Source organism: Erpetoichthys calabaricus, chromosome 8 (assembly GCF_900747795.2).
Source record: "Erpetoichthys calabaricus chromosome 8, fErpCal1.3, whole genome shotgun sequence".
Taxonomy (NCBI): domain Eukaryota; kingdom Metazoa; phylum Chordata; class Cladistia; order Polypteriformes; family Polypteridae; genus Erpetoichthys; species Erpetoichthys calabaricus.
Window position 1 is genome coordinate 1,449,129 of NC_041401.2, and position 20,996 is coordinate 1,470,124.

The window sequence follows — 20,996 nt, forward strand, 5'->3', positions numbered from 1 at the left end:
CTCCCCGACCCGATGGTGTACCCCCTTTCCTCAGACTGGCATGTCCTCATGTGGAGCTGCATGCGTACCATACTTCACTCCCCCTTCCCTCTCTGCATGTCGAGTGTGACGCCCTCTTGGCACAGGGCACACTTTTTGAATTACTGTGCAGTGCTTGGTCCTGTCATGGGTGGGGGGCATCAATGGCATGCTTTTTTTTTCCCCCCCTGTGTTTTTGCCCATTGTTTTCATTTTGCCTTCTTTTCTTCATCTCTGCTGCTTGTGCCCACTTTGACACTCCCTAGATGGCAGCTGTGGGAGTCGACGGGTTTGAGTGTGTAAGATACAGTAAGCAGGTGCTCCTTGTTCACATTCCAGACAGGCTGCCCCCGTGAGCCACCCTGCTCCTGCCTGGACCCCATGGTCTCATGGACAGATCATGAGGTGACAGGTTGGTCTAATTGCGGCCTTTCCTTCATTGGGTTGTGGCCTTCATACACGGGGTGGCATTTGTAGTTTTTCCAGAGCAGCGTGGTGGGGGTCATTATCTTCGAGATGCTGCTTCATCCTCTCTGGCCTTCCTCAATGGTGGTCTTTATGACCCGTCGCTGCGGTGTGAAAGTGAGGCTGCTCCAGTGCCACGCATGTAAAACATTGGCCAAGCTGGTGAGGCTCGCAGAAGTTGAGGACTGCTGTCGGGGCTTGGACACTGCCATGCAGTACTGTGGGACGCAGGTGGATTCTGGGATATTGACACTTTGCCCAGCGATGCCCCACTCGGCTCCTTGCTTCCTCTGTAGCATGTCTGCTCTCTTTCACTCATCTGCATGGCTAAAGTTTCTTCTGTTTGCCCGTCCCTTTCTCTTTTCTCCTCACCCTCTCTCAGCATGTTCCTCTGCGACGACCCAGGTGCCGTCTCGACTTCTCGGAAGACGATGTGGATCTGCACACAGTAAGTTGGCTGGGTTTGCTGTGCATTTCCTCGGGTCCTGGGACATGCTTGGCTTCACGTGGACCACACAAGTTCAGACTCCTCCATGCCCGAAGCCTGCAGGCGACGTGGCGACTGTGCATTTGTGTGCTTGGCATCGCACCTCAGTAGTGCGGTCATGCTGGCATGTCACTGTGGAGGCTCTAATGGGTTTATGATGCAGGCTGGGGTGGGATGGGATGTGTGGGGTTTGTTGAAGTAAAGTGTTCCTTAGTCACTGTGTTGGGCACTGCCCAGTCTCATCATTTGCAGGTCACTATGGCCACTGTGCCCATTGGCATTTGGGATGGGGGTTTGGGTTTCTTCTAGTGGGGCTTGGTTGTGTTGGGATTTCTGGTAGGAAAAGGCCTCCGTGTGCAGGGGCCTTTCCTCCAAGCTCTTGCCCTTCTTTTTAAGCGGTGGCCACTGCCCTGCCGCTGGGGGTTTGCATGTGGGCCGGGACCCTGGTGGGAGGTTATTAACCGTGATGAAGCCTGGTGGTGCTGCGTGGGTGCTAGGGGACAGGTTGGTCACTCCAGATGCTGCTCTCCCTTTGCTTTTTCACATTCTCTCCTTTTTTTGTGAATCATTGCACTGATTTTTCTTGTCTCATTCTTTTCTGCACCAAGCACTCCTATCTGGACAGGGAAACGTCCCTGATTCTGAAAAACATTGCAGGGAAGCCTTCTCACTTGCTGACCAAGGTGATGCCTCTCCTTGCCCGCCCCCCCACCCCCTGCATGCCATCCTGCCCTGTAGTCTTCTTCACGCTGGTCAGAGCCCACTTTTCATGGTGTTCCATTCCATGTGAGCTTCACCACGACACCATTAAAAAGGGGCTCTGCGTTGCTCGTCTTCCCTCTGTGTCCCAGTCCACTGCCCTGTCCTTCCGGCGGCCCCCCTTTTTGTGTGTCTCTCCCAGTCACTGCCGGAAGGGGGTGGGGGGGGGGGCACAATGTTTGCCTGTGTTTTTTGTGTATTGACCTGCTTGTTGGTTGGTTTGTTTGTTTTTTGTTTCGCCGTTTTCGTGTCTCCCCCTTTGGGCAGGCGGTCTGCATGACAGCATGCTTGTGTACTCCTGCCAATGGGTGCCTGCAAGATATCAGCGACTGTGAGTGCCGGTGCCAGGGCCTGGGAAGCAACGCCACAGCCTGCGTGTCTCTCTGTCTCTCTCTGTCTCTGCTGGCAAAGGTGAGTGCACACGATGGCCCACAACGTGAACTGAAAACGTGAGACTCTGCACTGAGCCACGGGCGCCATGTGCTGAAGTGCCAGTTGTGTCCTCTGATCATCTCGAAGCCTTGCTCTCCTAGCTAGAGGGCTGTGAAAAAGAATTTGACCCTTTCTTGTTGTTGTGTATTTTGCACAGTGAAAGGCCTCAGACCTTCAGGTTAAAATGCAGAGAAGGAGTAAAGTTACCCAGCAACCCTCATCACCCGTGGCATGAGGTCCTTGGCCAAATGGGCTCAGTACTCGATTGCAGGCCTCTGCTCCTTTGATGCCCGTCTCTCTTCAGAGATGCTGGAGGTTTGCTCATTTCAGACCCCTCTGTTAGGTTCAGGTCTCCACGCCGCTCCTCACTAGCATTCCCACATATCTTTGTAGGTCTGTCGATGTTCTTGTTGAATGCCAGACGCCTTGTTGAGTTTTACTGACCACCGCTGATTATTCCAAAACACTTGGGGGTCCTCCTGGTGTTTCCGTGCACTGCGGTTTCCATCTTGCCGCTCTCCCGCGAGTCTCTTTGTCGTAGAGACTTGAGTACGGACCTCAGCTGGGAGGAGACCGGTGCTCTCGATGTTCTGTCGGTGTTTGTGTATTTCAATGAATCGTTACTGCTGGGGTCCTTTTTGGAAAGCTGCTCTTTTCCATCTTCAGGTGGTAAACAGGTGAGTGGACCTTCTGGTTCAAGTACAGAATTCATGTATCACTTGGTCTTCTAAGCTTACTCCCCCGTGTTTAATTATAGCTTTGATGGTCTCCAGCAGACCCAGTGGGACCTGCGTCATCCCAAGAGTCTGACTTGTCTGTCCGGAGTACCAGGGACGTTCAAAAAGTTTCTGCACTTTTGTTTACTCTGTTTATTAAGAATTTCAAAATCGACTGACATCACTTTTCTGCGTGGTCACCTTCCTTTGTGATGCAAAAACCAACTTTTTAATGCCATCAGCCAAAAGCGCATAGCCACTGATGCACCGCTGCTTTCACATCATCATCACATGGCTGTAGCTGGACCAGTACGGCCATTTCAATCCACTCATAGACAACTCGATGAAGGAGAACTTGATACCCATACTGAGCACACATGTGGAGATGAATTGGTGCTCCCAGCACACCACCTGCCCACATAAAGCGTATGATAAAGAACGCTGTTCCTCTTTGGTGCAATTTATACGTTTGGCAGCCATCTTCACCACAGGGTGACATCTTTGATACTCTAAACTGCAGAACTGGTCACATGACACGCTCAGACACGACCAATCACTGCTCCTTCCGCCTTCATTGTCACCAACGGAAATATAAAAGTGCGGAAACCTTTTGAACGTCCCTCATTTGTCGTGGCCATCATCACGGTGTTTCTGTGGCTGAGGTTTCTCTTCAATAGCAGAGGCTTCCATCTCCCATGAGTCCCATTCTTTTTCTCCATGGACGCTGACCTTAACTGGGACTAGAGAGGCCTGCGGTGTTCTTCATCTGCATTGAATCGTTACTGCGGAGTCCATTTTGGCAGGCTGGAAAGATTCCCCTCTGTTCCAGAAGTTCTCTGTTTGGAGTTGATGGACCACCAGAGCCTTGGAAATGACGTTGAAATCTCCGTTCTTGATTAACCCCCGCATCTTTTCTGGAATTTCCTTTGCTCACATCTTAGAAATCTGCTGCTGATGACTTCATTACCATGGTGAGGGTCAGTTTAGGGAGAGGCTTTGCTTCAGCAGGACCGGTGGTGTTTAGTCAGCTGAGTCCGGTTATGAGTGAGCTGTGGTCAGCTGTTTGAGGAGGGAACGCAAACGTTGGATGACTTTTATTACTTTAACATACTAAGCAAAGATTCTGAAATGCTGCATGATGTTCCTTTTGGTGGAAGCATGGAGGTGTTTAGGACAGACGGCAGTGGAGCTTTTAATGGAAAGTGAGAGGATGCCTGAGGACTGGAGAAGAAGTGAACTGTTGCCGATATTTAAGAATAAGGGGGATGTGCAGGACTGTAGTAACAACAGGGGGATAAAATTGATGAGCCACAGCATGAAGTTATGGGAAAGAGTAGTGAAAGCTCAGTTAAGAAGTGAGGTGATGATTAGTGAGCAGCAGGATGGTTTCATGCCAAGAAAGAGCACCACAGATGTGATGTTTGCTCTGAGGATGTTGATGAAGACGTTTAGAGAAGACAGAAGGAGTTGCACTGAGTCTTTGTGGACCATAAGAACGCAAATGACAGGGTGACAAGATAGGAGCTGTGGTATTGTATGAGGAAGTCAGGAGTGGCAGAGAAGTACGTAAGAGTTGTACACGATATGTACGAGGGAAGTGTGACAGGGGTGAGGTCTGAGGTAGGAGTGACGGAGGTGGGATTACATCAGGGATCGACTCTGAGCCCTTTCTTATTGGCAATGGTGATGGACAGGTTGACAGATGAGATTAGACAGGAGTCCCCGTGGACTGTGATGTTTACTGATGACATTGTGATCTGTAGTGAAAGTAGGGAGCAGGATGAGGAGACCCTGGAGAGGTGGAGATATGAGAGGAGAGGAATGAAGGTCAGTAGGACCACCAAGACAGAATACATGTGTGTGAATGAGAGGGAGGTCAGTGGAATGGTGAGGATGAGGGGAGTAGAGTTGGCGAAAGTGGATGAGTTTAAATACTTGGGATCAGCTGTACAGAGTAATGGGGATTGTGGCAGAGAAGTGAAGAAGAGAGTGCAGGCAGATTGGAGTGGCTGGAGAAGAGTGTCAGGAGTGATTTGTGAGAGTGAAGGTCTACAGGACGGTAGTGAGACCAGCTATGTTATATGGGCTGGAGACGGTGGCAGAGTTAAAGATGCTAAGATTTGCATTGGGTGTGACGAGGATGGACAGGATTAGAAATGAGGACATTAGAGGGTCTACTCAGGTTGGATGGTTGGGAGACAGTCAGAGAGGTGAGATTGCGTTGGTTTGGACATGTGCAGAGGAGAGATGACGGGTATACTGGGAGAAGGGTGCTAAGGATAGAGCTGCCAGGGAAGAGGAGAAGAGGAAGGCCTAAGAGAAGGTTTATGGATGTGGTGAGAGAAGACATGAAAGTGACAGGTGTGACAGAGCAAGATGACGAGGACAGAAAGATATGGAACAAGATGATCCACTGTGGTGACCCCTAACAGGAGCAGCGAAAGAACAATAAGTTGTCTAAATACCAGAGGCCATACATTGTGACAAACATGCAAAAATAGTGGCTATCAGGAAGGGGGTAAATACTTTTTCACAGCTCTGTGAATTTGGTTCTTTATTTCCCAAAAGAGCTTATGAAAGTAGGTGTAGTTGACTGAGGAGGTGGGGCAGGAGCAACTCAGTATGCAGTCAAGACAGTTGTGGGGGTCTATGAAGTTCCACGGACATCGGCTGGAGCTGGAAGTCAGCCATTCGCTAAGACAAAGCCCACGGGAGCTGATGTGAAATGGAAGATCCAGCGTGGCACTGATGCCCGTTGGCCTCCATGCCTGGAGGTGGAATTTGCTTCTGCTTTCTTCTCGGGGCTCAAATGGACCTTTAGTTGAAGACATCGTTGACACCGTCACAGCTACGTGTGCCAAGGCAAGCGCAGGGACTTATCCAGGGAGCCAGTGGTGGAACTTGACCCAGTGACTTTGTGAGCAGGCTGGCCCACCACAGGCCCCCGCTGCCGTCTTCACAGAGCTCGAAGGTGGCAGGCTGGGTTTGGACACCGCCTGTGATTTGAGGAGCCAGCTGTGCTCCCTCGGCTGTGTTCTGCCTGGCTGAAGCTCCCTAATCCTCTTTAGCAGAGCCGCCATCCTCCGGCACGTCAAGCCAGCTCGCTTTGCTGTTAATGGCGGCATTAGAGAGAAGCTCTGCAGGGATTGGACAAGTAGATGCATCTCTGTGGGATTTGTGTCAGGAGGACCGCTGCGTACGCGACTGTCTGCCTGCCTGCCAGCTGGCACTGGCCGGGGGTCATTGGCATATGTTTCAAATGGTCAAGGTGAAGGCAGGACGTCCACAGGAGTGCTGGCCAGGGTTGGAGTTGGCAAGAGAGACCGGTTCCTGTTTTCTGGGACCTTCATTGTCTGAGAGTCCTGATTGACCCCCGTCCCGAATGTGCCAATTAGGTTGCTGATGGATGGGTAAGACTGGTTGTTCTTAACATAAAAGTGGGATCTGGAGCTAAGAAGAGGCCGATTTTTGGTAAGGCCGCCAGAGGTGCTTGGCCTCCTCACCCCCCGATGTGTGGACGCCTTCAGTCTGTACAGGATGAGGAGCTGCACCAAGGCTTTGATTTATTCATCCAGCTGCACGTTTCTCGGTGACCCCCTCTGAATCCCTTCTTGTGAGGGCATCGCTTTGGGTGCAGAGTGGGATCACAGCAGCTGCATTGAGGGACGTCTGTTGCCATGGCAACTTGTTGGAAGGCTCAGGTGAGTACATCCTGGGAGGGCACCGTCTGCTCCAGGGTGAGTGGGGGCACACACAGAGACAGAGAGAGAAAGAGAGAGGAGGAGGGGGGTAATGCCAGGCAGGTGGCTGTCCCAGAATCCCCTGTGCCCTGCCACAAATCACGGGTACAGTGACGTGCTGCTCTCGGAGGCAGCCAGCTTCTTTTGGCACAGGTCGCTAACTTGTTTTTGCAAATCCGTAGGAGGAGCAGGCGGCCAAGCAGAAGGCAGAGAAGATCCGTGTGGCCTTAGAGAAAATCAAAGAAGCACAAGTCAAAAAGGTGAGCAAGGAGCTGACTTAAGTCGGGACCGGGGGGACTTGGGCTCAGCCTGAGAGGTGTCCATTGATGCCCTCTGCCAGCAGGATGGCACTGTGAGAAGCAGATACCTACTGCTCTTCTTCGGTCTTCTTAGACAGCAGGCGCATGTGACTGCATGTGCTGATCCACTGCTAGGTGGGCCGGGAAGATAAGGGGTCCTCTAGGCAAGACGTGGCTCCCCCCCCCCGCACATGTCCATTTGCAGTGGCTGTTTAAACAGTGCCTGCTCATTTGAAATGGCCAAGCCAGGATGCCACCCAGCCAATGATGCTGAGGTGTTTATTAACAAAACACACACACAGTCCAAAACTCTGGAAGCAGATGATGATGATGATGATGATGATGAGGAAGTAAAGAGAATTGAGTTTTGCCCTACCACATGACATGTCTGCAGTTGAAGTGAGTGCACAGAAACCTCAGAAACAAACAAAACCAGGAGTTGGACAAAAGAGCTGCAGTCCGCAGTCAATGCTGGTCATTATTGACATTGAATCAAAATGGCGTCCCTTTAAATTGTGCACTGGCCAGAGCAGTCTGGTGGCACAGGTGATCCCGGGGACTTCTGGGATTTGAAGTTCTCTCGACATAGCGTCGCTGCTGCCGCTGCTCACTCTCTCGTTCACTTGTCATGCGGCTCATGGACTGTAAGTTTCACACGGGTGGTGAGGTGCATTGGGCTCCTGCATGGCTGGCACACCCCAAGACCCCTAGAGTTGGTCCTGCTGTGTCTCAGAGACTTCTGGTTTGTGGTTTCTAACACTTTTTTTTTTTTTTTTGTCGTCGTTCTCTGCAGCTGGTGATTCGGGTGCACATGTCTGACGACAGCTCCAAAACCATGATGGTTGATGAGAGACAAACGGTCAGGCAGGTGCTGGACAGCCTCTTGGACAAGTCTCACTGCGGGTACAGCCCTGATTGGTCGCTGGTGGAGACCATTTCAGAGCTTCAAATGGGTGAGTGGCACTGCCAGAGAACTGCAGTGATGGTTGTGTGTGCCACTGTGTGAGCAGGGTACAAACCCCAATGATGTGGCTCGGTGTGGCCGCCATTTCACATGGACAGGGCTGGATTGTCTTGTCCCTAACATCTGGTAGCATTCGGATTCCAGGAGGCCACAAGTTACATCTGTCTGCAGGCTGAAGGGACGTGACGTGACGTGTAAAGAGAGGCACGGGTGGGGTTGTGGCCATTTGGGGAAATTTGGAAACCAGTTGTGCCCTGTCATTGTATGGCAATGCAGGCCAATGATTATAGTCATGGTGGTCCAATAATTACCTGTTGTCATGTGTCTGCTGGAGTGTCACAATGCTGTGTGGCTAATGAGAAGAACGTAATGATGAGCGGTTTGAATGTTGCACTTTGATAAAAAGTCACACGCATCTCAAGTCAGGACTGGGCATCTACAGTTGAAGTCCGGAGTTTCCATCCACTTGAAGTGAATTCTTTAAATCTCACCCCTCCACAGATTTTATACTAACAAACAATACGTTTAAACAATAAGCCAAAGTCATTATTTCCACCAAAGTTCCCAGATCTCAGAATATTTCACGTTTTATTGACCACATCACAATTCCAGTGGGTCACAAGTTTCCATACACTTCGTTAACTGGGCCTTTAAACAGCTTGGAAAATTCCAGAAAATGACGTCAAGCCTTTAGGCAATTCGACTGTGAGCTTCTGATGGCCAGTCAGCCTCATTGATGCCAACGTGTGGATGGATGTTAAGGCCAACCATCCAACTCACTGCCATCAAAAGAAATTGGCCAAGACCTCAGAGAAATAAACGGTGGACCTCCAAAAGTCTGGTTCATCCTTGGGAGTAATTTCCAAATGCTTGAAGGTTCCACGTTCATCTGTACAAATGATAATAGGCAACTAACTATAACACCATGGGACCACCCAGCCATCACACCACTCAGGGAAGGAGACGCATTGTGAGAAGAACAGACTTCAGAACAGAAAAGTGCAAATCAATCCTCTTGAAGATGCTGGAGGACACTGGTAGATGATGTCCACATCACCTGAAAGGCTCCTCAGGCGAGGGAGAAGCCACCGCTCCAAAGCCACCATCAAAAAGCCAGACTGCAGTGGCACACGGGGACAAAGAGCTAACCTTCTGCAGAAATGACCTCTGGTTTGATGAATCTTAAGATCAAACTGTTTGGCCAGAATGACCATCATTAGGGTGAGACCTGCAAGCCAAAGAAGACCATCCCAACTGTCACGCATTAGGGGTGCTGCAGGAGGGACTGGTAAACTTCACAAATTAGATGGCATCATGAGGAACGAGAAAGATGGAGAGACACTGCAGCATCATCTCAAGAGCTCGGCCAGGAAGAGGAGTCACAAATGGGTCTTCAAATTGGACAACGACCCCAAGCAGACCTCCAACATTGGGGCAAAATGGACAACAAGGTCAAGGTATTGGAGTGGCCATCACAAAGCCCTGACCTCAATCCGAACTGGGAAAGTGTGTGTGAGCAGTGAGGCCCACGCACTGGTCCCAGTTACACCAGTTCTGTTGGAGGAGTGGGCACTTTTTATGATGAGCTTGTGGAAGGCGACCCCCAAAACGTGTGGCTCAAGTGAAACGATTTAAAGGCAAAGCCACCAAATATGAACAGAGAGCCACTGGGATTGTGATGTGGTCAATAAAAAGTGTCTGTGGACAGACGTCTGATGTGACAAATGTGACACATGTTGTTTATTAATCTGTGGAGGGGTCATAAAGCGAGTTTTAAAGAATTCACTCCCCCCAAGTGTGACTTCAGCTGTACCACACACACGTGTGCCCACACGCCACTCTTGGTAAGATGAAGAGAGAACGTTCAGCAACAAATAACGTCAGAAGTACTTTGTGACCACAAGGGGGGGCTTTTTGGGCCAAACAGCCATTGGGCTGACAGGAGCCTTCAAAACAAGGAGGGTTTAATGGTCAGTTAGGACGGAGTTAACACAACGCACCCCTAAAGCCTCGGGTCGCAGGGGGTGTCGACCGTAATGACCGCAGTCGCTGACCGTGACGTCAGGGTGTGTCAGATCACATGACGTGGAGTCGGCACACGTGACAAATTAGACGAATCTGTGGGGACTTTGGAAATGAGACACTGCTGCCTGATGGGGGCGCTGCTGCTGCTCAGATGCTTGGCAGGGCTGGCGAGTTCTCCCTTTTCCTTTTTTTTGTTCTTGTGTTGTGGGATATAAAACACGACATCAGACAGGCAGGGGGGCTCTTTTGTTTAGGTGAGGACCACATTACCTCTAGTGTGCTTCACCCTGAGCCCTCATTGGGTCTCGGCTCACACACACACACACACAGCGGCCCCTACAGTCCGTCCATCCATTTCCCAACCCGCTGAATCCGAACACAGGGTCACGGGGGTCTGCCGGAGCCAATCCCAACCAACACAGGGCACAAGGCAGGGAACCAATCCTGGGCAGGGTGCCAACACACCGCAGGACACACACAAACACACACCAAGCACACACTAGGGCCAATTTAGAATCGCCAATCCACCTAACCTGCATGTCTTTGGACTGTGGGAGGAAACCGGAGCGCCCGGAGGAAACCCACGCAGACACGGGGAGAACATGCAAACTCCACGCAGGGAGGACCCGGGAAGCGAACCCAGGTCCCCAGATCTCCCAACTGTGAGGCAGCAGCGCTACCCACTGCGCCACCGTGCCGCCCCGGCCCCTACAGTTTAAAACAAAAATCAGAACTTGTGGTGGCAAATCACAGACAGGTCTAACCGAAGGCCAGTCGTGTAGTTGACATCCCCAGCGAGTCACTCGCTCTGCTCCACGCCCCTCAAACTGCTTTGATTTCATCTTTAGTCACAGGGTGGGCTCGGTGTGCAGGGCAGGTGACCACCAATGAAGTGCAGCGATGAGGACTAAGGAACACGCAGCTCCACCAGAAATGGAAAAAAGGGACGAGATTAGGGCTGAACTCGGCGTACCCGTCAACCCTCCGTACGGCAGTGGCGGTCAGAGAAATGGGCGACGAACACAATGGTGGAGGAAGGTCAGCACACAGTCACTAAAATTCACAAGGCCAGTCCTGTGAAGAGATCAGCAGCTTGGCGTACTTCTGAGCCAGCAGATCAATGAGTGGACCCCCGGGGCGGGCACAGTGCCAACTGATCCTTTAGTCATTGGCCGGGCAGACTCTCCTCTACCACCTTGCAAAGCTGCAGTGTCTGAAGTGCGGACTGTGTTGTGAACGTCGGGGGGTGTGGGCACCGCGCATGTAGTTGTCAGGTTGCGATTGTGTGTTGCTCAAAGTGCCCCCTGCTGTCATTCTTAGCCATTTCTCAGCAGATCCACTTGAATCTTCAGTGAGTTTCCAGTTGGCCACAGACCCGGAGTGGCACTGGCCTGTCCCTCGACTCCAGCGCCTTACGTATTGGGGAGTTAAGGAGGTGGCAGCCTGCCTAGCTTAGCAGTTACAAGGTTGTGACTTACCCTGTCTGCCTGTGGATGGCATGTGTAGCTAACGGGTGCAAAGACATTTGGAACTGTGCCCATCATAGGGGTGGAGAGGGTCTAGGGTCAGAGTTCCAGCATTCAGTGGAGGTGCCACGTAAAACGGGAAGTGAGTGGCATTGAAGAGGAGGAGGACGACGATGATGGGAAGGGAGATTCGAATGTACAAAGAGAGGAGCAGTCGGCCGTGAAGCTTCAGTGCTTTGAACCATCGGAGAAGATGAATCCGGCTGACATAGTCCTCAGGTTCGTGTAAAGATCAAGAGCTCCTCGTCTCCATGTACAGGGCTGCACTTCTGAAGACCCAAGTGGGAGTGTGCCATGGAGACCACCTTCTTAACGGAGTCCGTGCTCGAGGGAGGCGATGTTCTAAATGTTTTTGTCATTATGGAAGGACAAAGTGGGGAGATTGGCCCTTTCTCTAGGCTTTTAGTGGCACACAAGGCCTGATAGGACAGCAGATGTAGCAGAGGAGCAGACACTGAGCTGCCCACCTGGTGGTCTGCCACCCCCACCAGCACTTCTGATTACAAAGGTGGGATTCCGAGCTGAGCTGACACCTCTGCAGAGACCCCTGTCAGAAAACAAGGCGCTCGTGGACACTGAACTCTGGCTGGATGTTAGGACGTGAGAACAATCTGGACGAGAACCCACCATGCCACCCAGCAGAGCTCACCAGTAGCAGCACCCCAGACACGACACTGGGTACCAATAACCGTTTATTAGTAAGGACGCACCTCTCGGTACACAGCAGGGCAGCCCACCCTGTCTCTTGTCCATGTCCTCCTGACCCCAACACTTGGGCTCGTTTTATACCCCAATGTCACACCTGCGAAGCACTTCGAGGTCTGGCGTGGTCTCCTTAAACAGGTGATGGCCTCTTTCTCTGCGGTGGGCTGGCGCCCTGCCCGGGGTTTGTCTCCTGCCTTGTGCCCTGTGTTGGCTCCAGCAGAACCCCGTGACCCTGTAGTTAGGATATAGCGGTTTAGATGATGGATGGATGGATGGCCGGCCTCTCTCTGCCTGGTGGTCCCCAAGTACCCCAGCAGGGCTGCTGTCCAGGACCACAACTCCCAGGTTGCACTGTGGGTGGGCCAAATCAGCTGCGGAAAGGCTTACCCCCCTGTGTATCGGGGGTGAGGACCTTCCATTATAAAGACGCCCCGCTCACCCTTACTGTGGCGGACCCTCTGAGACACCAGCTGATTTCTCCCAGACGACCTCAGGTTTGCCATCTCAATTTGGCGAGGACTTGGCAGGAGTGTTGCGTGTGCTTTGTGTGTTTGTCCTGTGATTCTTTTATGACATTTATGCCAAGGTACGCCTGCAGAGACCCCCGAGCAGGTCTGACCTCGGCCCCTCATGTCTGTTTTATGTTTTCTCTTGAGCTTCTGGGGGGGGACACCCTGTCTGCCCGCCGGTCTGCCCGTCCGTCCTTCACTTCTTTTCCATTGCTGATTGGGTGGAGGACTTGCCGTTGGCCTCGTCCTGCACTGCTAAATCGAGGAGTAGCCGTCCGTTACGCACACTGTGGTGGGCTTTGTCACCCCTCGGCTCGTGACGTCATAACCTGTGACGCGTCCGCACCGCTGCATGATAAAGCGCCACTTTTAGTGCCAACTCCCTTTGACATTCCACCCCAGCCAATGAGACGAGGTCTCCCAGTGGTCCTCTTCCTGACCGTCATGTCTACTTGTGCTTCTTTCTTTCCCCCACAGAGAGGATCTTTGAAGACCACGAAAACCTCGTTGAGAACCTCGTCAACTGGACCAGGGACAGCCAGAACAAGCTCATGTTCATTGAGCGAATTGAGAAGTACGCGCTGTTCAAGAACCCTCAGGTGAGCGCTTTGGGGGGCAGTGGTGGTCACTGGGCTCGCTCTGGGGGTCTCGGCACTGCACGTCCACCCTGAGACATAGCGGCAGGGGGATTTGAGCACCAGCCGCTGGGTCAGAAGCCCCCGTTTTTAAAGGAGGATGACGACGACGCCGCCCCCCCTGTGCAGCTTCTCTTACTTTGGTCTTTCTACAGAACTACTTGCTGGGCAAGAAAGAAACTTCAGAGATGGCAGACAGGAACAAGGAAGCCTTACTGGAGGTGAGCTACCACGTGCCTGCTCCCCCTTCCCATAATGCCCCCCTGTTGTAGTCCCCATGTTTCACCCCCCCCCACTTGTCTCTGGCAGGAGTGCTTTTGTGGCAGCTCTGTCACCGTCCCAGAGATCGAGGGGGTGCTGTGGCTGAAGGATGACGGCAAGAAGTCGTGGAAGAAGCGCTACTTCCTGCTGCGCGCGTCGGGCATTTATTTTGTCCCTAAAGGCAAGGCAAAGGTAAGGAGGACAGGTGGCTTTGCAGGTCTTGTATCTTGGAGGTGACATCGGTGCCAGGCTCTCCCGCTGATCCCGCTTGCTTCCTGTGTTTCAGGTCTCACGTGACCTTGTCTGCTTTCTCCAACTGGACCACGTCAACGTTTACTATGGGCAGGACTTCCGGAACAAGTACAAGGCCCCCACCGACTACTGTCTGGCGCTCAAGGTAGGTGGCAGACCACCCGTAAAGTTGTGGGCAGCTGGCAGACACACCTGAGCTCTGTACGTATCGTGGGCACATGTGATTCTGGGGGCCGACACTGTATGGTGGGCTCGTTGAAGTCCATACCAGAAGATATTAGGTTGGTGAAGAGAATGCTGGGTCGTGTTGTGCCCATGTGCCAGTCTAGGGAGGTGTGCTGAGGCTTGACCTGCAGCAGTTTGGGCAGAAGGCCGGAGACGAATGGACTGCAGCCCTGTGGGGTCCGAGTGCTGAGTGGAGACGAGACCCCTTATTGAATCTCCATTTAGCTCAAGGCGTTGATGGCTTAGAGGGGATGGCTGACCTCTGACCTGTCCTTGCTCAAGCCGTTCATGGATGTGCCCGTGATACCCAGCCAGGCCTGTGGCACAAGGATACGAGACTTGGAAGGGGGCCGTGTAGGGTGGGCCAAAGTGGACCCGCAGGACTCGGCCGAGTTCCAAGTGTGTATCGGCTGTGCTGAAATGAGACCACCCTTGGACATCAGTGCCCGGCTGACGATGGGTCAAAGTGGACCCAAAGGACTCGGCAAGGTCAAGCATTTTAAATTCCAGATGTTGGAAGAAATGTAGAAAAAGTCACAAAGTGACATCCACTACGGAACAAACCGTAAGGGGGGGCTTTCAGCAGCACCGTTAGTGGGGTCCAAAAGCACAGTCACGATTAGACGAGGGTTATAGGGTCCCTATTGTTCAATGTGCAGGGGCCAGTGACATTCTTACTGTCACCTGCTACTGAGTACACAACACCTCAGGTGGCCCTGATTGGTGACAGAGATTGAAGGCGCTATATAGCAGAGCGGGCGTGAGAGGTGCTGGAGGAGACTTGGATTTATGGGGTCCTTTTTGTCACATGCAGAGTCTAATGAAATTCTGTCCTGCATTTGATCATCACCGTGCCACATGTTGCCACCTGCCCTCATGCCAAGGCGCTCGCTCTTCTCTTTGCACCAGGTGCCATTTTCTGCAAGGTGATGTCACATCAGTAGCCCACCTCCGAGGTGCCTTGAGATCTTTAAGGTCCACCGGCTTATGTCATGTAGAGGGCTATGAAGCCCCCTGCAGTCCTGCATTGCCCCCCAACCCCCAGGTCCTCATGCCTAACAGGCTGAGCAGCAGGCGGGCAGGCCAGTTTAGCATTACTTTAAATACCTGACCCCCCCATGACTGGTCCTGCCTTGATTGCCCTAAATCCCCACCTTAGTGTCTTTGAGACCCTCTCCATGCTGATAGTCCATTTGGGGCGTTTGATGTTCTGTCTTGGAGAATCGCTGGCGAGGAATCTGACGATGGACGGCGTTTGTGATGGCCCCCACCCGGTAAAGATGGTGGTGACTCCACAGTGGGGGCCAAATATGTGGAGCGGTCTGCAGTGTCAGTGCCATCTAGTGGTGATGGGCAGGGGGGCACACTGTCCAGCCCGTCATGAGTGGGGGGGGGGGGTGCACTGTCCAGCCTGCGAATGGTGAGGGGGGCCGCACTGTCCAGCCAGTCATGAGTGAGGGGGGCCGCGCCATCCAGCCCGTAACCCCCCCTTGTTTCTCCGCCCCACGCAGCACCCTCAGATTCAGAAGAAGTCGCAGTACATCAAGTACCTCTGCTGTGACGACGTCCGGACTCTGCACCAATGGGTGAATGGCATCCGCATCGCCAAGGTAACGGCCGCCTGTCACTTGCCAGTGTGACATAACTGGTGACCCCCCCCCCGCTCTGCTCTGACGTTCCTCTCCTCTCTCTCCCCCCCCCCCACCCCCCCTTCAGTATGGCAGGCAGCTCTACGCCAACTACCAGGAGGCCATGAAGAAGACGGAGGCGGCCTACGAGTGGTCATCGCTGTCCAGCTCCAGCATGAAGTCCGGCCTGAGCTCGTCCAGTCTGCCCGGTAAGTGCCAGGACCCCCCTTGACTGCCGTCGCCTCGAACGCGGGCACCCAGGTAACTCACCCGCTCTTTGCCCTTGCAGAGTCGGATGGCAGCCTGCCCGATTGCCTGCCCGCCAGCCACGTGCGCTCCCAGAGCATCGTCAGCTCCATCTTCTCGGAGGCCTGGAAGCGGGGGACTCAGATGGAGGAGATCAGCAAGGTAGGGGCCGCCGCCTGTAGCCCCCCGAGGCTGCCGGGCCGTTGCCACTCTCTTTCTTACGTTGCCTTTTTCTCCTGTCGCTTGCCTATCCAGGGGTCAGAGGTCAAGGCTGGCAAGCCTGTGTTGCTGTGCAGTGGGCTCAGTTAAGGTCAGGGGGCTTGTTGGACCTTCATGTGTAACACCCACCCACCCATCCACCTGCCCACCCTAAAAATGACTAACCCCCCCCCCCCATCACGCTAATCCAACTGGTGACTGCATCCTCCCATTAACTGTGCCGCACAGCACCCTGGGATGGCCTTGTGGTGACGTGGTTTGTGGTGGGCGGCCTTCTCTCTTTCTCACAGGTCTCTGTGCCCACCGCGAGGATCGTGTGGAGGATCGGGACTCGGGTTCAAGTCGCTCGCTCACCCCCCCTCTCTCTCTCTCTCTCTCTCCTGCCCCCTGCAGGTTCGCTTGGACTCCATCAGCAGACCCCACTCCTCTCAGCTGCTACAGCCGGCCCCCCAGTCCCGGGTCAACATCTCCCATCATCCACCTCAACCTTCCCCTCCTCCGCCCCCGCCCCCTCCTCCGCCCCCTCCCCCTCCCCCCAGCGCCCCCCAGCAGATCTCCCCCAACATGTTCGTCAAGTACAGCACCATCACCCGCCTGCAGAACGCCTCCCAGTCACGAGCCGCGTCCCAGAAGCCCCCCCTGTCCGTCCCCCCACCGGGACTGGCTGTCCCGCCTCCCCCCCCCACCACCGCCTCCCCCTCCCCCTCCCGTGCCGGGCTCGGCCATGGCGGTCCTCAAGCCGGGACCCCCGAGCCCCGCCCCGCCCCAGTTCACCCCCCCGCCGCCTCCCCAGAAGTTTCAGAGCAACGGAATTCAACTGGCTCCGCCTACCAAGTTCAGCACTCTGACCTCTTTGGGGGTGGAGCTGTCCCTGCCCCCGCCCCTTCCGGCCCCCACTCCTCCACCAGCTCCCCCCGCCCCTGCCAAGCCTTTTCACGGAGGCCCTCCCCCGCAGACGGCCCCCAAGCCCCCCACGCCCAGCTTTATCTCGGTGGCCTTGGCGCCGCCCCCCTCCCCCGCCCCCTCCGCCACCCCCGCCCTCTGCTCCCACCCCTCCCAAAAAGCAGCCGAGCTCCTCGGCCCCCCAGCCCCCTCCTACGCTGCCCAAGCAGCACAGCTTTTCCTCTAAGGCCCCCCCCCCTGCTCCCGGGAGCCCCCGTGTCCCCCACACCCCCCCACCGCCACCCTCCTCGTTGGTCAAGCAGATCGTCAATCAGTTCCCAGCGGCGCCCCCTGCTGCCGAGCTCAAAGCGCCAACCCCTCAGTCGCCCCCCCGCAGTCAAAGCCAAACCCAAGTGGCAGCCTGGCGGCCCCCCACAGTCCCCCGACTTCCCCCCTCCACCGCCTGAGAGCAGCCTGGCGTTCCCCCCCTCCACCACCGCCCCCACCACCACCCCCCCCTCCGCCCCCGCCTCCTCCCCCAGCGAAGTCCGGCTCCCCGGTGAAGAAGCCCACCAAGACGTCCAGTCCAGGTGGCAAGAAGCCCCCCCCCCACGCCGCAGCGCAACTCCAGCATCAAGTCGTCCACCGTGAGCGAGTACCACGAGAGCAAGAAGGTGGAGAGCCTGGTGAACAAGTTTGGCCAGCCCGCCGAGTGTCCTGTGCCCGCTGCCGCCGGTGCCAGCTCGCCCGCCAAGGACTGCCTGACCCCTCAGAAGCCCGGCAAGCTCAACCTGGCCAGCCTGCCTCTCGCCTTCACCCAGGGGACGGCCACGGACTTCCCGTCCCCTCCCTCCGACTGTGACTTCTTCCCCCCGCCGCCCCCGGACAACGAGCTGCTTCCCCCGCCGCCGGTGGAGCCCCCCGGAGGAGCCCCCAAAGTGGCGGTGGTCAACCCCCAGCCGCAGAGCTGGAACAAAGCCTCCCTGAAGAAGACGCCGCCCCCGACGCTCCCCCGGCGCAACGACAGCACCCGCCTCACGCAGGGCGACGGCCCCGAGCCCCCCGGCACGCCCCCCCCCCAGCCGGCGCCCACCTCGCCCAAGGGCAGCCTGAGCATGCAGCCCAACTTCCTGGCGGACCTCAACCGGACTCTACAGAGGAAGTCCTTCAGCAGGCACAGCTCGCTGTCCTCGGCGCGGGGGTCAAAGCTGGAGCCTGGCACCACCATGGACGATATGGCGCTGCCCCCGCCGCCCCCCGAGCTGCTGGAGCAGCAGAAGCAGCAGCAGGGCGCCTTCGGCTCCAGTGCCATCTCAGGCTATGCAACGTTACGGCGGGGGCCGCCCCCCGCGCCCCCCAAACGGGACCAAAGTACCAAACTGACCGGAGACTGGTAGCCTCCCCGCCGGGCGCCCACTCCTTGTAATTACGTGTTTGCGTGACCAAACCTCTCCGGCTTTGAACCCATCTTTGTGCAGCTTGTTCTGTGGCAACAAGAGAGCCCCCTCGTGGCAAAATATCAGTACTGCATGGCCTCTGTATTCAACATGGACTCGCCGGCGGGCTCGGTGCCCGCTCATCTTGCCTTTCACAGCGTGCCACTGCAGCGCCAACTGCCAATGGTCTCGTGGCCGCAGAATGCCTTTGTCTTCTGGGATCTGCCCGCCCCCCCCTGCCTGCCCCAGTGTGTGTCGTCTGTGGTGGCAGGGTATTGTGGGATAGCACTGCTAGTCTAGACTGTGTATGCATGCGTCACATTTTATACGAGGATCACCTTCTTCTTCTTCTTCTTCTCCTCCTCCTTCTTTTGGTTTTCTTTTTTTGTTTGCTTTCTCCGCGGGTACAAATGTGCACGGTGCCAGGGTCATTTCCAAAAAGCCTGGTGCCAGGGACCCGGGGGGGGGTGGGCTGAAGTGGGAGGATTTGGGGCTTTGAGGTGCTGATGAGGGTGCTGTGCCATCGCTGCCAAGCTATGTATTACTGCGACATTAACAATGGAAGCACATAATCCATTAAATCTTCCAAAAAAATAAATGAGCCCACCCGGCTGTGTGCGCCCCTGATTGTGTCGTCTGCTCCATCCATGCGTGGGCCCAACAAGACTGTGGCCCACCCGAGTCCCTGTTCACAGCCAGTTGGCCATACCAGCTGCAGCAGGGGGCAGAAGTGTCCTGCCCATCAGTGCCAAGGCTGACAGCTGCTCTGTTAGACTTTTTCAGGGTGCAGCCATATTGTGTTGATGGCACCGGTGGGACCCCAAGTTGTGGCATCATGCTGGGTGGGCCCCAGTCCATAGCAGCTGTGCTTCAAGTAGTTGGCGCCAAAGTGGTCAGATTAGACCCCGCCCCCCCAATATGTTTAATGACTGATGAGACAACATGGGGGATCTAAAATATTATTATCCTGCCAGTGACATGGGGGGTGGTCTAAAGGTGCCTCTTCGTAGTCAGAGGGAATGCCAAGGTGGCACTGAGGCATCTGGAAATCTGTAGGAGGAGAAGAGCTGCTGGATTATTTAATAAGGGGGAAAGCTGATGGACCACCAGGACCAGACGACGTCCATCACCATTTGATTAAGGAGCTTGGTGGGCACAGGTAGAATCCCTCCGATGCGTTTGACTGAACCTGGCAAATGTTACCTGGTTATGTTAAGAAGGTGAGCGGGCATCAGAGTAGTGGCAGGCTGGTGAGATGAAGACCTGACGAGAGCAGGTGGGGTGGGCTTTGACAGACGAGGGGATGCCGTTCAGTTTGTTTGTCACCTACTTGTTTAGCTGAGTTGGCCCACCTCTGCTCGGGGTCCTTCTTGGTGTTGAGCTTCAGCTCCATGACTCGATGGTTCATTTCAGACTCCCACAGCTGTCTGCATTATGAGGGGCTTCCTTGCTGCCACCTCGTCACCACTGGTGTCCTCCAGTTTTGTGAGATGGATAACAAGATGAAAGAACTCTGCTTCATCAAAGCCGTTGTGGATTCTGAGGGTCCGGATTAGCCCCCCATGCAGTCACCTCAATCCACACACAGGGTGAGCGCCCCCTGCTGGCCCCCGTGCTCACCTGAACAGGACCGGTCCCTCCAGCTGAAGCTAAACATGAAGTGCAGGTGAGGAGGAAGAAGAAATGAGGGGTGACAACGCTAAGGATCATGGGAGAAGAGCTTCTTGGGGGGGGGGGTCCTTTATCAATGATGTGGTCAAGCAGTTTGGTATCAAACAAGGTGGAAGGACAGCCGAGTGGCGAGGGGCTCCACATTTAATGTAAGCAAATGTCCAGAATGCTATGGAGGAAGTGAAAGTGTCAAAGACCACCTTGTGAGATGGAGCTGAGCCTCCTGGCGGTCTCGTCACTGTCACCATCTGGACACACGCCCTGAGGTGTAAGCTTCATCCCCCCTGGTGAGGTTGACCTGGAAGCCTGTGGTCTGTTTAGGTCTCCAGCGATGAAGGACGAGCCTGAGTGAAGACCATGGGGGGCAGTCTAAGGGGATGTGCCCACCCTGAGGTATTCTCATGTTCCTTACCACGTGGTGACAGTGACGTTTGTGAACGACTAACATTGGACCTCCTCAGACATGAAAACAGGCCAAGAGCTCCTGTAGTCTACACCTCCAGATGAATGGTCCCAACATCACACAGGGGGGTTTAAACCATTAAACCAGCCAGGGTGGTGGCACAGTGACAGGTAAGGACAGTGGGGGGGTGCTGGTCCTGGACCCTGGCTGGAGTTTGTGTGCAGGTCCCATGCTAGCTGTGATTGGCTGCAGACCCCCAAACGTGACCCTCCTCTGGACATTGAGGGTGTGAGCTGAAGCCCCGCCTCCCCCCTGTGAGCTCATTCATTGGCAGACGGTGAGTGTCATGTGATGTTGACTCCCTGCAGTTTCACAGATGGCCACTAAGTGGCGCCGCTGTACTCCAGTCTCCACACTGGGGGTCCTGATTTCAACCCAGAAACTCGATGGCACCGGCACTAAACTCTACGTGACGAGATGGGGGGGCACTGGG

General features: G+C 54.7%; 1 protein-coding gene across 1 annotated transcript in view; it reads left to right on the top strand.

Moving 5' to 3' along the window:
- raph1a (Ras association (RalGDS/AF-6) and pleckstrin homology domains 1a) overlaps nucleotides 1-19,027 on the top strand; it is an 82,665-nt gene extending 63,638 nt beyond the window's left edge. The window contains 15 exon segments of the mRNA XM_028806124.2: nucleotides 6,800-6,877; nucleotides 7,710-7,869; nucleotides 13,123-13,244; nucleotides 13,436-13,501; nucleotides 13,590-13,733; nucleotides 13,828-13,938; nucleotides 15,530-15,628; nucleotides 15,735-15,855; nucleotides 15,936-16,054; nucleotides 16,505-16,785; nucleotides 16,787-17,128; nucleotides 17,130-17,349; nucleotides 17,351-17,475; nucleotides 17,477-17,594; nucleotides 17,596-19,027. Coding sequence (XP_028661957.2) covers nucleotides 6,800-6,877; nucleotides 7,710-7,869; nucleotides 13,123-13,244; nucleotides 13,436-13,501; nucleotides 13,590-13,733; nucleotides 13,828-13,938; nucleotides 15,530-15,628; nucleotides 15,735-15,855; nucleotides 15,936-16,054; nucleotides 16,505-16,785; nucleotides 16,787-17,128; nucleotides 17,130-17,349; nucleotides 17,351-17,475; nucleotides 17,477-17,594; nucleotides 17,596-18,390 — 2,901 coding nt within the window. The 3' untranslated portion in view covers nucleotides 18,391-19,027.
- The last annotated feature ends 1,969 nt before the right edge of the window (nucleotides 19,028-20,996 follow it).